Source organism: Chiloscyllium plagiosum, chromosome 30, assembly GCF_004010195.1.
Source record: "Chiloscyllium plagiosum isolate BGI_BamShark_2017 chromosome 30, ASM401019v2, whole genome shotgun sequence".
Taxonomy (NCBI): domain Eukaryota; kingdom Metazoa; phylum Chordata; class Chondrichthyes; order Orectolobiformes; family Hemiscylliidae; genus Chiloscyllium; species Chiloscyllium plagiosum.
In genome coordinates this window covers 33,179,006-33,194,285 of record NC_057739.1, presented here as the reverse complement: position 1 = coordinate 33,194,285, position 15,280 = coordinate 33,179,006, and the positions used below count along the sequence as shown (strand labels likewise).

Sequence of the window (15,280 nt, the reverse complement as noted above, 5' to 3'; positions counted from 1 at the left end):
CCACCGTGCCCAGAAAGAACCCCAGTTATCCAAAAGCCGGATTCCCTCCCTCCTGCACCATCCCTGTAGCCACGCATTTAACTGTTCTCTCTCCCTATTCCTCGACTCTCTATCACGTGGCACGGGTAACAAATCAGAGACAACAACTCTGTTCGTTCTAACTTTGAGCTTCCAACCTAGCTCCCTGAAAGCCTGTCTAACATCCTCAGCCCTCTTCCTACCTATGTTGTTGTTGCCAATGTGGACCACGACTTCGGGTTGCTCCCCCTCCCCCTCCAGGACCCGGGAAACACGATCAGAGACATCACGTACCTTTGCACCTGGGAGGCAACATACCAAATGTGAGTCTCTCTCGTTCCCACAAAACCGCCTATCTGTGCCGCGAACTATCGAGTCCCCAATTACTATTGCTCTGCTCTTCTTCACCCTTCCCTTCTGAGTAACGGGGACAGGCTCCGTGCCAGAGGCCTGAACCCCAATGCTCACCCCTGGTAAGTCGTCCTCCCCACAAGTATCCAAAACGGTATACTTGTTCTTGTGGGGAGCGGCCGCAGGGGGTCCCTGCACTGGCTGCTTCCTCCCAGTCCCCCTCACTGTCACCCATTTATCTGCCATCTTTGGAGTTACTACTTCCCTAAAGCCCCGATCTATGACCCCCTCTGCCTCCTGAATGATCCTATGTTCATCCAACTCCAGCTCCAGTTCCCTAACACGGTCTTGGAGGAGCTGGAGATGGGTGCACTTCCTGCAAGTGTAATCAGCAGGGACGCCCATGGCATCCCTCACCTCAAACATGTTACAAGAGGAACATTGCACTCCCTTCACTGCCATCCCTCTGAAAGTAACCTTTTTTTAAAAAAACAAAAATTGGGTCTAAAGAATAGAACAAGCAAAATGCAGCACTTACCTACTTACCACAACGGGTCTTATTATTAGGTTAGAGGAGGAGGGAGGCACCTCTGTAGTGCCTCGGGTTCTTCTGCGCGCTTTTATAGGGAAAAAACCTACCCGGCTGCCCCTCTGGTCTTCGTTACTTCCCCCTGCTGCTTCCACTCTTTCTGTGAAGAGAAAAAAAAAACACCGCTGCCCACTACCAGTAAGTAATTTTAAAACAAACTGTCTCACCTTAGCTGTAGCCTTCCGGGTTCCTTTACACTCTGCTGCTGCTCACACTCAGAATGACCGTTGGCGTCGAAGGTTGAGTATTTATACTCACTGCTTTCTTTCCCGGCTGCCCCTCTAGTCTTCGTCACTTCCCCCTGCTGCTCCCGCTCTTTCTGTGAAGAGAGAAAAAAAACACCGGTGCCCGCTACCGGTAAGTAATTTTAAAACAAACTGTCTCACCTTAGCTGTAGCCTAGCGGGTTCCTTTACACTCTGCTGCTGCTCGCACTCAGAAGTAGAAGAGTGATTGTAGAAACAATATTTATTCTGCAGCATTCCTGATGGGCAGAGTAAGTACGTTATGGCAATTTTGTTTCCTTTTGACATTGGAACAGAAGATTCAAAAGTTAGTTCAGGAGAATCTGGATTTCCACTTGGAAGGTAGAGCAGTTTCTCCAAGCAGGAGAATATGCCACCTTGGTCGTGTTGATCCAGTGGTTTTGATCTGTCATCTTAGGGAAGCAGTATTATATGAATCCTGCACTGGTCATTGGGATGTCTGGTCCTGATTGCATTGTGACATTGAAGCAAAGCAATAGCAAAAGGGTGACTTAAAATTCAGACTTTTTATATATCATTTTTCAAGCAATGTTTCGTTCTGGGATCAGGCTTGTCTGATCAGCTGGGATTATATTTAATAAAACTTCAGTGATTTGAACATGCAGTCAATTGCGCTGTTACAGAAAAAGAAGTCATTGTCATATTAATATTTATTTTTAAATCCAACTAACAATATTTTAGTGTTTCATTGACACCTGGACAACTGTCAGTTCTAATGTGTGTAATTATGTGGATAATCATTTTATAAATGATGAAAATGTTATTATTTATTTAGGATATGATATCGTAAATTGCAGGTTTTGAATCTGTGGCTATATTCCCGAAATATAATGAGGTACTTTGATTAACATTCCCTCCGTATTATGTGATATGGATTTGCCTCTGCTCTGAGAACACTATTTAAGTATGAATATTTGCATCACCATAGCCCTTCTCCCTTTATGTAGGGAATGGATAGTGTTAAATTAAAGATCAGGATTAGTAGATGATTCCATTCTTCCCTTTGTACAAAATAAGCATAGCTGATGACTTTTGATTGTTCTGATAAATGAACAAATTGACAATTATGGTCAGCTGTTGTTGTCTTGTGTTGAACGCAATCTTTACAGAGTAACAGGAAATGGAAGATCCCGAATCAGCTAACATGGCTGATTGGGGTCAAGCTAGGATTTGTTTTACACTTGACATATTATTGTAATTGATAGGATGATTAGTCTTTGCAGCTGCCAAGGATTTAACAGTTAGAATTCTGTCTGACATTAGATTCTAGGTTATTGAGAAAGGTTTCGTCAGAATGAGTACTGGTTTTATGGTCTGTGAAATGAATTTAAGCACTTGATATTACCATTTGAATATTTTATTATCAGAAGTGACTGAAAAAAATTACATCTTATCTTTGAGACTTTAATTATTTATCAAACTAAAGATAGTCTCTCCTCAATGTACAGGTGGCCAACTTTGTGTATGAAAATACTCTACCACAAAGCCAAAATTCACTGTGAATTGCTCCTTAAATCTTCCATGTTAGATTTTCTGGCTGAATTGTCTTTTCTCCAATTAATCTGCTTTGCTAATTGCAAGAGTAGTTTAATGGTAGCAATTGTGCCAACTCTCTAATACCTTCAGTCATTCAGGGACAATGAATGTCAGCAGACTACTTAACTTTGATCATAATCTTTTCCTCTCTTCCTTTTGGGATGGTGAAGTGAATTAAATGTTTTGCCAAATGTTCTGGTTAAGGCCAGCATACTCTATGTTGATGAACAGTTGCGATAAAGATGAATAATATACTATTTTCTTTTGGGATTTGGATTTTAAAATAGAAGTGAAATAGATGTGAAGTTTCATTTCTGTGAAGGGAGTTATTTTTTAAAGAGGCCAGAAGTTATTTGAAAAAAACACCATTTCTAAGAAGACACATGATTTGAAGTGTCCAGCAGGATACCTGCGGTGCTAATTGATAAAAAATACAACCTTGTAAATACTTCATGCCCTACAGAAAAGCAGGCCATGGGTCATGAGTTTAGTGCAGAAGAACACATTTAATCTAGTTTTTAACATCTCCAAGCTGTGAAGATTTATGTTTTCAGTTTCAAGCTGTCTGAACTGACGGGTTTCAGCCATCAGAATGGAAAACGAATCCAGGTCATCTGAGCTGGAAAGAATGCTTCAGGCCAAAACTATAAAGTGTTGGCTAAGTAAGAAATTTTAAATAAGGTGGGAGCAAACCTTCACAGGGATTGAGTATTGAAAAGGATATTGCTCGGATAAAGGTGAAAACTTTGATTTTAGATCATCTTGAATTTTTAAAATATTTCTTATTAGATTTTTTTCCTTGGTGAGTAAAATTGCTTTTTGTTGAAGAACAATGGTTGCCTTATGTGATTGTGTTCAGTGGCTAGCCATGTAGTAGGTAACTTCAAAAATTAAACTTGTGATCCATCAATCCAGGTTTCACCTCTGCGACCTGACATCCAGTATTACCATCAGCTAGTAAAACTGGAGAACTGTCAAGGTCTTTGTGAATCAATGGCATGGCAAATGGCATATTGTGGTAAGCATCTAAGAGTTTTGAGGGTTCAATGCCAGTTATTTTAATTCTCTACTGTATGTGATTGTACTGTATATGAACATGCTGTAGGAAATGTTCCAAAAGATCAGGACTCAGTTTAAAAATTTATGATAATGATAACAATGGTTTAATTTTTTTTGTATATTTGTACCAACTAATGCTGATGTCAAAGGATTTCAATTATAGGTATTGCAAGGCAATTTAATGTAACAATCAAGAGAAAATCATCAGTCATTAACTTTGTATCTGCATAGCGTAAATTTATTTCCAGAAGTGCTACAATTATGCCATTTTAAAAGGCATTTGGATGGGTATATTAGTAGAAAGGGTTTAGAAAGATATGAGCTAAGCGCTGGCAAATGGGACTAGATTAATTTAAGATATCTGGTTGCCTTGGGCGAGTTGGACCGAAGGGTCTGTTTCCTGCTGTGCATCTCTATGACAATGTTTTTAAGTGTGGAAACACAAATCTCTCAATATCATGAATAAAGAAGGCAAAATAAAGGTGATTATAATTCTATACTATTCAAAGATATTAATTTTACTATAAATAATGCCAGTTGGTGCACATATGTAGGTTTCAGCAGCATCTTGTAAAAGTTACACAAACCAATTTTTAACTAATGCTAGAATTATTGTCAATTTTATTCTATTTTGCATTTTCTTTCCAACTTTAATTTTTATTTTGAAGTAATTTAGAGTGTTCTTCCTCACAAATTCTGTCTTCCTTTAACATCCTCATTATTTGAGGATTTCTGTGCCACAGTACCACTCTGGCAAGACCTCAGGAACTACCTCACTCAGTATGCATGTTGGACCTGCAATGTTGGTGCTCTCTGCACTACCAATTGAGCTAACTAGCTTCTGCCTTCTTGAGAATTACTTTAATGTTGATTGTGCATCTCACTAGAATAGGAGCCCACAATAAAATTTGGAAGTTTTATTGTGAAAATGATATCAAGTTTGTGATAATACTACTGACTATAAAGAACAATGTAAGAATACTAGGCTGTGGAATCTAATACACTTATTGCCTGATACTATTGCAAAAATACTTTATAAAAATAAGTTTAGATTAGATTAGATTACTTACAGTGTGGAAACAGGCCCTTCGGCCCAACAAGTCCACACCGACCCGCCGAAGCATAACCCACCCATTCCCCTACATTTACCCCTTTACCTAACACTACGGGCAATTTAGCATGGCCAATTCACCTGACCTGCACATCTTTGGACTGTGGGAGGAAACCGGAGCACCTGGAGGAAACCCACGCAGACACTGGGAGAACGTGCAAACTCCACACAGTCAGTCGCCTGAGTCGGGAATTGAACCCAGGTCTCTGGCGCTACTGAATATGTTCCAAGGGAGTTTTAATCTTGTATCACCTGTCTAGGTATTAATTTTGCACATGTATTGAGTGAACTAGTTAGCTATCCCTGTTTTTGTGAAATATTTTGTAACGAGGTTAGACATGTAGGCAGCCCAATAAACATGAAGTGAGGATTCTTTGTTCCACTGGCGTCAAGTCATTACAAATATGAAGGTTAAACAAGGAAGATGCAGTATTTACATAGAATTGATCCTGTGGTTGAGGAAATTCTTTGTCTGATCCTTCACCTGTCTGTGGGAGGTCTGGTGAGAGGCAACAATTGCACTTGATAGGATTCTTGTCTGAAGGCGGTGGTTGTTGAGATCACTTTCATTTTATTTTTTGAATTAAGGAAAATCGATTGTTATCATATTACTGTTTGAGAGTTTGTAGTTTAAAATTTGGCTTTTTTTTTACATAGCACTTTGCATTACAGTCAATGATATACTTGTAGATTGGGACATCCTGAAGTCATGAAAGTGCTATATAAATGCAAATTATTTATATAGTGTAAAATGAAGAACAATTCATGTTCCCTCACCAAGATCTAGTGAATAACTGAAACACAATGGTTTTGAACTGTCCAAAAGCTAAATACTACAGATGATGGAAACCTAAATAAAAACAGAAAATGCTCAAAATACACAATAAGTCTGTATTTCCATCATTTTGTGTTTATTGTATTTTGACTCCTAACCATTTTTATGTTTTTCCCTAAAAATACACTTGATGTGCACTTTGTGGAAGTACACTATGGAAAGTTGAAACTGTGTTTTTATTTTGGTTATTTTAACACAGGATGTGGCTCTCTGTGGCACTTTGCTTTATTTCTAACTCACATTTGCAATGCACATTTACTGTTCATGTCAAAATAACCTCTGCAGCATACCATTCAAGAAATTATACACAGGTTCCAACCCAATGAAGGGAGGGTACAGTTGGTTGTTGAACAACCTTCTTCCCGCTTCCTTGTTTTAAATTTCTGTTTTAGTGATTTTGAGGCCAAGGCTTGGAACATGGCTTCATGTCATCACAGTAATGATGATCAAAATTCCTTTGACTTCCAACACCTCTTCAATTAACAAAAGAAAATAAGTTATTGATGGAAATACTGCTATGCTGCATTCTCCTTTAAGCTTGTTTATTTTTAACTGCCCACAAATATCATCAGAAAGCCTAATTTTTCAATCTGTAGAAATGTAGCGTTTCTCTGTTTAAAGTCAAATTATCATTGAAATTTGATTTACCTTGTTTTCCTTTTGTTCTTTGTGATAACACCTGGTCATTGTCCTTTCACCTCTGCTTAGCTAGTAAATAGTGAGAGACAGCTGATGTGAATTAATGGAGGTGATACTGTACACTCTGAAATTTCTTCTAAACCTTATTATAGTTTTTACTGAAGTGAAAACCAATATAGACTTCATAATAAATAATTACTTTTTTTGTCAGGTCAATGTTCCTTCATAAAGATGAAAATTGCATTCTGTGTTTCAGATGTGAGAGGTCCACTCACACACAGGATATCATGTGGAAAATTACATCATGGACATGCAATATGGAACACCAAATTTTGTGTTGTCACGGATGGCCAGTTGCTATTGCTGGACAAAGAAGAGGTATGTGGAAAATTACTTATTTTAAAAAAAAAGATGATGTGATATTGTGAATGTAACAATATAATCCCTATAGTGTGGGAACAGGCCATTTGGCCCAACAAGTCCACACTGACCCTCTGAAGAGTGTCCCACCCAGACCAATTTCCTTACCCTATTACTTTACATATCCCCTGACTAATGCACCTAACTTACACAACCCTGGACACTATGGGCAATTTAGCATAGGTACTTCACCTAATCTGCACCTTTGGACTGTGGGAGGAAAATGGAGCATCCAGAGGAAATCCACACAGACAGAGGGAGAATGTGCAAACTCCACACAGAGTTGCCCAAGGCTGCAATCGAACTGGGGCCTCTGGTGCTGTGAGGCAGCAGTGCTAATCACTGAACCACCATGCAGCCCCCTTTCTATCAACTTCGCTTTGGTCTTTTGGCCCTCTTATATGAAGACAGATGTTTTGGTGACAGCAGGAGTGCAACAAAGGTTTACCAGACAGATTCCTGGGATGGCAGGACTGATGTAGGGGGAGAGACTGGATTGGTTGGGATTATATTCACTAGAGTTTAGAAGAATGAGGGATGATCTCATAGAAAACTATAACATTCAAATAGGAATAGACATGGTGAATATAGAAAAGATATTCCTAATGACTAGGGAATCTAAGGATACAGGGTAGGCCATTTAGGACTGAGACGAGGAGAAACTTCTTCGTCCAAAGTGTGATCTGCCTGCGAAATTCTCTGCCGCAGAAAACGGTTGAAATGAAAACATTGACTATTTTCAAGAAGCGTTTAGATATAGTTTTTGGGACTATAGTGATCAAAGGGTACAGGGAAGTGGGGACAGGGTATTGAATTTGATGATCAGTCGTGATTATATTGAATGGCAGAGCATAGGGCTAAATGGCCTACTCTTCTTATTTTCTGTGTTTTTTAATATTCCTTTTTTTTTAAAAGACCACCCCTCTTATTTTCCTATACTTTTGATGTGGACTGAAATGGGAAAAGGATTTTTTTTAAAAGCAGAGGATTGTGGAAAGGAATACTGTACTTTTAAAAAATAATTTACAAAGTAATTTTAAATCATGTGTACATTGCTGCTTGTTAAAACAGCCATGGAGAATGTGTATATGTATGCATGTATGTACATCCATCTGTAGGACGTGTATAAAATGAGATTCAGCTGGCAACAAGTAGTTGGTTTGTATTGTGGAGTCCTGACATGTTGTATCTGACCAAGGCTGTCAGTCTAACAACAATGTGATCAGCTCCTGGGGAGCTGAAAGTCTTGTGGCATGAGTGATACTCGCAGAAGTCTTTGCACCTCTGAAAGGGTAGGTGGTCTTTTCTCTCCAGTAAAATAGCTAAAGTGTGAAGAAAGCCAGTTTATTATCAATCACCAACCTCTGTTAGCTGTGGTTTTAAACAGTAACTAAGAGACTTCGCAATTGGTATTCTAATCACCTGTGCTTCCTTCGAGAAGAGCACTTTGAAAAACAATTAGTCCTGGAAAGCAAAAGGATCATCTCAGTGAATCCTGTGGACTGGGGCCATTGAATTACTTTCTCAGTTTTACCTCTTCACCTATAGTTCATGTCTTTTTCTTGTGTGTGTGTGTGTGTATGTATATATATATAAAAGGAGGTTACAGTTTAACAAGTATAATTATGTGTCAACACTTCATGGTTGTTTACTGTAGATAGGTTCTATTTATCTTTACTAAAAAACTGGCCTTATTTTCTATTGGCCTTTGTCTATCTGACAGGATGATTGGGGACTTAGTATACTTTGAACTTCTTGACATTTGTGATGATTCTGGGAGTAGTGGGGCTTGGTTTTGAGTATGCTACCCCAGTGAGGTGAGTGCTTCAAATAGTAAACTGAGCATTCTGCAGGTCAGGGGTTTCCAGACACCATCGTTATTCTCAGCTGAATTAGTTGATCTTAGTGAGAACATGGGTTGGCTTGCACTGATTTTTTTGTCCTCAGGTCAAGGAGATAAATCATGCTTCCTGTAATCCTTCTTGAAAATTATATATATATTGATGTTGCAAGAGAATAAATTCTCAATGTTCTGAGTTTTGCTGCTATACTCAGACAAAATGCAAGACCTGTTTGACCTCTTTCGTATTATCACTTCCTATTCTAAGACTTGCTGCACGACTTGCTGCACATCTTGCACTTGCTTACTTGTTAAATAGCTGAATCTGACAGTGAGTAATGACTGTGAATGAAGGAGGACCACTGAAAAGCTGATTAGCAGAGTATTTGGATTTGAAAGTTGCAATTTGTCATGGATCTCAGACCTTAGAAGGGGTAGTTGAGCCCAGATCTCTGGAAAGCCTGCAAGCAAAGAGAGATCTCTCTCTCCTTCATTCTGAGTGGAACAGAGAGTATTTGTCTCTGGAAACAACGCTTAACTCGAGTGAACACCTAAGTTCAACTGATCAGCTATTAAATTGAGGGTCTGCTATTGCTCTGCAGTTGAAAACTTTTCATATAATTGTCAAAGGTCAAACAACTGTGTGGAGAAAGTCAATTAATTCTCCTCTTGGCTTGGACTCTTCATCTACAGAATTTGTTCCTTTTTTTGTCTATGCTTTCTACTTGTGATATTTTTGCAGAGCTGTCTGTCCTAATTATGAACTAATATGTACGTATTTGAGGGGATATAGTTTCAGTTTGCAAAGCAATGGTTAGTAATCTGTTTTGCTGCTTGTTAAAGGATAAAATTGGTAAAGCCCAGCGTGAGTTTCTTTTATCCTAGATAGCAGTCAAAGTGAGGCAATTTAACCGATTTGAGAATTCATTTATTCATTTATGCACGATGACAGCTTGTAGAATAGTGGAGTTTGATTACCCGTCCATTCCTTCCACTAGGGTCACAGTGTATTTCTGGCCAAACTCCCAGCTTCCATCCTGTATAAATTTGGCATCCAGACATTCCAAATCCCGACTCTCAGCAAGTCTAAGTAATTAATCACTCCTGTATTCACTAACCTTCACTGCCTCCTGGTTAAAAAACATTTTTTTTTATTTGAGAAGTTCTCCTGTTTGCAAACCCTTTCATGGCCTTTACCCTCTGTCTTTGCAACCTCCTCTGGTATTATGAATCTCTATCCTATACACATTCCATTGATTTTAGCTGTTTATATATCCCCTAATTGCTATGTTACTGGCTGTGACTTTCCCTGTCCTAAACATCTCTGCCTCTCTACTTATCTTTCCTCTTTTAAAATCCTCTTCTTCTTTTAAGTTTTCTTTAATCAAGTTTTTGTTCTTCTCCTCTGTTAGCCCTTCTATATGGTGTCAGATTTTATTTGATTTCTTTCTTGAGCAACACTTTACGATGCTTTATTATGGTAAATATTTTTAATGAATGCATAGTTTAAATTAACATGTTGTTTGTTGTACATTTTAGATAGTACTATGACTCCTATTTTAAGCAGGAGAATCGAAGTTTTGGGCCCAAAACGTCGATTCTCCTGCTCCTCGGATGCTGCCTGGCCTGCTGTGCTTTCCCAGCACCACACTTTCTCCTCTTAAGCAACCAATAATGCTTAATTTTTATCCTTTATTTTGAAGTTCTGAATTTTTGTTCAGGAAATACACTGTGCACTTACTTTTGTTTACTTGCCAAATGGATCATTTTAGAAGCAAAATGCCATCCCCAGTGGCATTGATTTTGAATTTTAGCTTATCTAAATTAACATGATTAAATTTTGTAAAATGGCTAATTTGAGTAGTGTCAAAAAATGCTAGATTTGTGGCACAAACGTTTGATTGTTTTTTGTTGGAAGTATTTTGCATGAAATTAGAAGCATTGTTCTGAACTGAAACAGGCCATTCAAGTTGATGCCAGTAATTATGCTTCACATATGTATCGTCCCACCCCTCGTTATTCCCTGAATACATAACATGCTCGAGAGTGTGTTGTTGGAAAACCATTCCTGATAAAGGGCTCCGGCCTGAAACGTTGATTCATCTGCTTGAATGCTGCCTGACCTCCTGTGCTTTTCCAGCAACATGCTCTTGACTCTGATCTCCAGCATCTGCAGACCTCACTTTCTCCTACATAACATGCTGTTTGAATCAGTGACTGCTTATGGAGTGAGTTATGTATTCTAACCACTATCTTGACAAAGATATTTCTCCAGAATTCCTGATTAGATTTATTAATGATAGGTGCCATAATTATCAGACTAAGTTTTGGCCCAGAATGAAAATATCTCTGTCCGTCCTTACTTTTGTTGAAGAAAATGTAATTCAGACTTTGGTTGATAATTGACCAGATGACAAAACAAGCTCTGGGACTTTAAGGTGTTTATTAAATGACTAAACACAATACATTTTCCAGCAACTTGAACAAACCATCATACAGCATTCCCTTTTTTATTTTTTTTAACACAACTGAAAGTGCACCACTAGGTTTAATTTGTATTGCCATTCAAGACATTATGTTCTCCTGGGACACGCCCAGAGTAGTTAATTATATGCTAAGGATTTACTTCTGTACATTTCCCTTTGAGACCAGGAACTACTATATCTCAGAAATTTTAATTTCATGTCTGCATGATGACATAGATTGGGACAGAGTTAACAGAGCTATGACACCACTTTAACAATGGTATTAGTACAATAGAGAGAGATGCCCCCAGGTCAGGAAATCAGAAGTGAATTAGATAGAGATGAGAAATTGTGAGGGTAGGAAATTACTTGGGGTGTGGGTGGTGGTGGCATAGTATACGGCCCATTACAGAAACCACATGATGGATGGAGTATGAAGGAAGAAATAATAGAAACTTTTCAGAAAGGTATCGTGACAGTCTTAAGGATCTTAATCTACATACACGTTGGGAAAAATCAGATGGAGCAGGAGCAGACCTTTCAGTCCTTTGAGCCTGCTACATCATTCAATATTATTGTGGCAGATCATTCAACTCTGTATCATGTTCCAACTTTCTCCCTGATCTCTTTGATTCTGTTAACCCTAACATCTAAGTCCTTCTTGAAAACACTTCAATATTTTGGCCTCAACTGCTTTCTCTGGTAGAGAATTCTAAAGTCATACAGCATGGAAATAGACCCTTCAGTCTAACCAGTCCATGCTGAACATAATCCCAAACTAAACTAGTCCCACCAGTCTGCTCCTGGCCCATTTCCCTCTAAACCTTTCCTATTCATGTACTTATTCAAATGGTCTTTTAAATGTTATAATTGTACCCATATTCAACACTTCCTCAAGAAGTTCATTTCACACATGAGCCACCCTCTGCTTTAAAAAAAACCCTTAGGCTTGTTTCTTGCCTAAATGATCTACACTGTATTTTTAAACCGTAACCCCTAGTTCTGGACTCCCCAGTCATGGGATTATCTTTCATATATTTGCCTCTTAGAATTTTATAGATTTCTATGAGACCCTCTTTCTAAACTCCAGAGAACATAGTCCTAATTGGTTCAGTCTCTCTTCATATGTCAGTCCTGTTATTCCAGTATCAACCTGGAATAAATTGCACTCCCTCCATAGCCAGACATTCTTCAGTAGATGAAGAGACTAAAGCTGCATGCGATAATTCAGGTGTTGTCTCACCAAGACCCTGTACAACTGCAGCAAGATGTCCAACTCCTTAATCGAATCCTCTCTGTCTATGAAGTCCAATATGCCATTTGCCACCTTCAGTGCCTATTGCGCCAGCATGTTTACTTTTACAAAGATAAGGTGCACAAAGATAATCTACGTCTAATTGCATCCTCCCTTTCCAAACCTGTCACCCTCCACCTTCTCCAAACTTTCATTTCCCCAGCCCCCAACACGTCAACTTCACCATGGACATTCAGTCTTTCTAAACTTGTATCCTCCCATGAGGAGGGCCAAAAAGTCCTCTGTTTCTTCTTCCTCCACAGTCCCAAAAGTCCCCCTCCACCAACAGACTCATGTGCTTGGTGGAACTGATCCTCACCCTCAGCAATCTTTCCTTTGACTCCTCCCATTTCCTACAAACCAGAGGGGTGGCTATGGGCACATGCATGGGTCTGTACGTAGGATACGAGGAATAGTCCCTCTTCCGCAGCTACACTGGCGTCATCCATCACCTCTTCAGTATATTGATGACTGTATTGGCACTGTCTCCCACAAGGAGCTCGAACACATCATCAACTTCAACACTTTGCACCATCTCTGACATCTCCCTCCCATTCCTGGACCTCTGTGTCCATCTTGTAACTGACTTAGCACTGATATCCATTTTAAACTCACTAACTCCCACTGCTTCCTCAACTACACTTCTGCTCATCCACCCTGCTGCAAAAATGCAATCCCATATTCCCAATTTCAGACACATCTGTTGCCAAGATTAGGGATTCCACTTCAGGATATCCCAGATATCTTCCTACTTCCAGGATCGAAATTCCCCCTTTCTCTTGATTAATAATGCCCTCAACTGCATCTCCTTCATTTCCTGCCCCTTTGTCCTCAGTTCTCCTCCCCCAACAACAATAAGGATAGAATTCCCTGGTCCTTGCATACCACCTCACCAATTTTCAAATCGAGTACACCATCCTCCACCATTTTCGCCACCTGCAATCAGACCCACCATCAAAATGATATTTCCTTCCCTACTGCTATCTGCTTTCCATAGGCATCATTCACTCTGTGACTCCCTCGTCAGTTCCACACTCCCCATCAACCTCTCCTCCACACCTGACACCTTTCCCTGCAACTGCAAGAAGTGCAACACTTACCCCTACACCTCCTCTCTCACCTCCGTCTAAGGCCCCAAACAATCATTCCAAATCCAGCAGAGAGTCACCTGCACTTCTTCTAACCTGGTTTATTGCATCTGTTGCTCCTGATGTGGTCTCCTCTACATTGGAGAGACCGACTGGATTCTGGGTAATCCAAGATGGAGGATGAGAAAAACTTCTGGCTGTAGCAGCTGCTCCTTTTGAGGTATTTTAGGTGTGGGAGGTGATTTTCTCAAATTCCATGAGCAGCAATTACTGTTTTATATGCGGTGGCATTTTTTTGTAACTTTGGAGAAAAAAAAGTAAAAACTACAGCACTTTTAAAAGGGAGAAGTACAGACAATGGAAGCACATGGTGAGGTCAGTGCAGGAGAGAGAGAGAGAGAGAGAAAGAAACCCACACTGCTAAATGACACAGTAGTGTACCTGCGCAGTTGCTGCCTTTGTTGTCGAATTCATGTATCGCTGACATCAGAGTGCGCCTAGGAAAATTAAAAAAACAACTGATCTTGGAGGAACCTGTTTGGGAGTGGTCACAGTACAAAACAGAAGTGCATTTTAAGCGTGACCTTACAATAAGTCTCTAGTAGTGAGTAGAGTGGGTTCTTGATTACATGTTTAATTGAGCTATGTCTCTTGATTAAATATAAGCCATAAGTATTAATTTAACCTGGAGCAGTGTTTTGTAGAGGAATAAGACAGTGGTATTTTCTGGGTCTGTAGATTTGGAAGGAGCAAAAATGCCCTTTAGCAGAGTGATATGCTCTTCTTGTCGGATGTGGGAGTTTAGGAAGAGTTTACGGGTTACTGAAGATTTATATCTGCAATAAATGCCGGTGGTTGCGAATCCTATCAGATAGAATGGATCGGTTGGAGAGGCAGTTAGAGGCAATGAGGAATTTACAAGAGCAATGGGATGTGATAGATGGCAGTTATAGGAAGGCGGGTGGGGGGGGAGTCTCTGATACAGTCACATAGATGGGTTAACTTCAGGAAAGGTAAGAGAGGTAGGCAGGTAGTGCAGGAGTCTTCTATGGCTATCCCCATTTCAAACAAATGTGCTGTTTTGGAAAATATAGGGGGTGGTGGATTCTCAGGGGAACGTAGCATGAACAGCCAGGTTTCTGGTATTGAGACTGGCTGTAATGTAATGAGGGGTACATCTGATTCCAAGCAATCAAATGTGTTAGGGGCCTCTCTAGTCTGTGGTACAGACAAACATTTCTGCGGCCAGCAGCGAAATATCAGAATGGTGTGTTGCTTCCCTGGTGCCAGGATCAAAGATGTCTCAGAGAGGGTGCAGAATGTTCTCAAGGGGGAGAGGGGCCAGCAGGAGGTCATTGTACACATTGGAACCAATGACATAGGAAGGGAAAAGGTTATGATTCTGAAGAGTGAATATAGAGAGTTAGGCAGGAATTTAAAAAGGAGGTCCTCGAGAGTAGTAATATCTGGATTACTCCCGGTGTTATGAGGTAGTGAGGGCAGAAATAGGAGAGGAGGAGCTGGTATATGTGAGAAGGATTCAAATTTTTAATCATTGGAATCTCTTTTGGGGTAGACATAACTTGTACAAGAAGGACAGATTACACCTAAATTGGAAGGGGAATAATATACTGGCAGGGAGATTTGCTAGAGCTGCTCAGGAGAATTTAAACTAGTAAGGTGGGGCATGCGACCCAGGGAGATAGTGAGGAAAGAGATCAATCTAACACTGGTACAGTTGAGAACAGAAGCGAGTCAAACAACCAGGGC

The 15,280-nt window shown here is 39.8% G+C and overlaps 1 protein-coding gene across 7 annotated transcripts in view; it reads left to right on the top strand.

The window, feature by feature from the left end:
- LOC122564877 (disabled homolog 2-interacting protein-like) overlaps positions 1-15,280 on the top strand; it is a 684,630-nt gene that overhangs the window by 85,506 nt on the left and 583,844 nt on the right. For 4 of the 7 annotated variants that reach the window (XM_043720268.1, XM_043720274.1, XM_043720269.1 and 1 more), the window contains exon 2: positions 6,660-6,781. In XM_043720268.1, coding sequence (XP_043576203.1) covers positions 6,660-6,781 — 122 coding nt within the window. Of the gene's footprint in view, positions 1-3,689; positions 3,778-4,283; positions 4,301-6,659; positions 6,782-15,280 lie in introns of those variants that run through there. The other 3 variants (XM_043720270.1, XM_043720272.1, XM_043720275.1) reach the window with 3 other exon arrangements.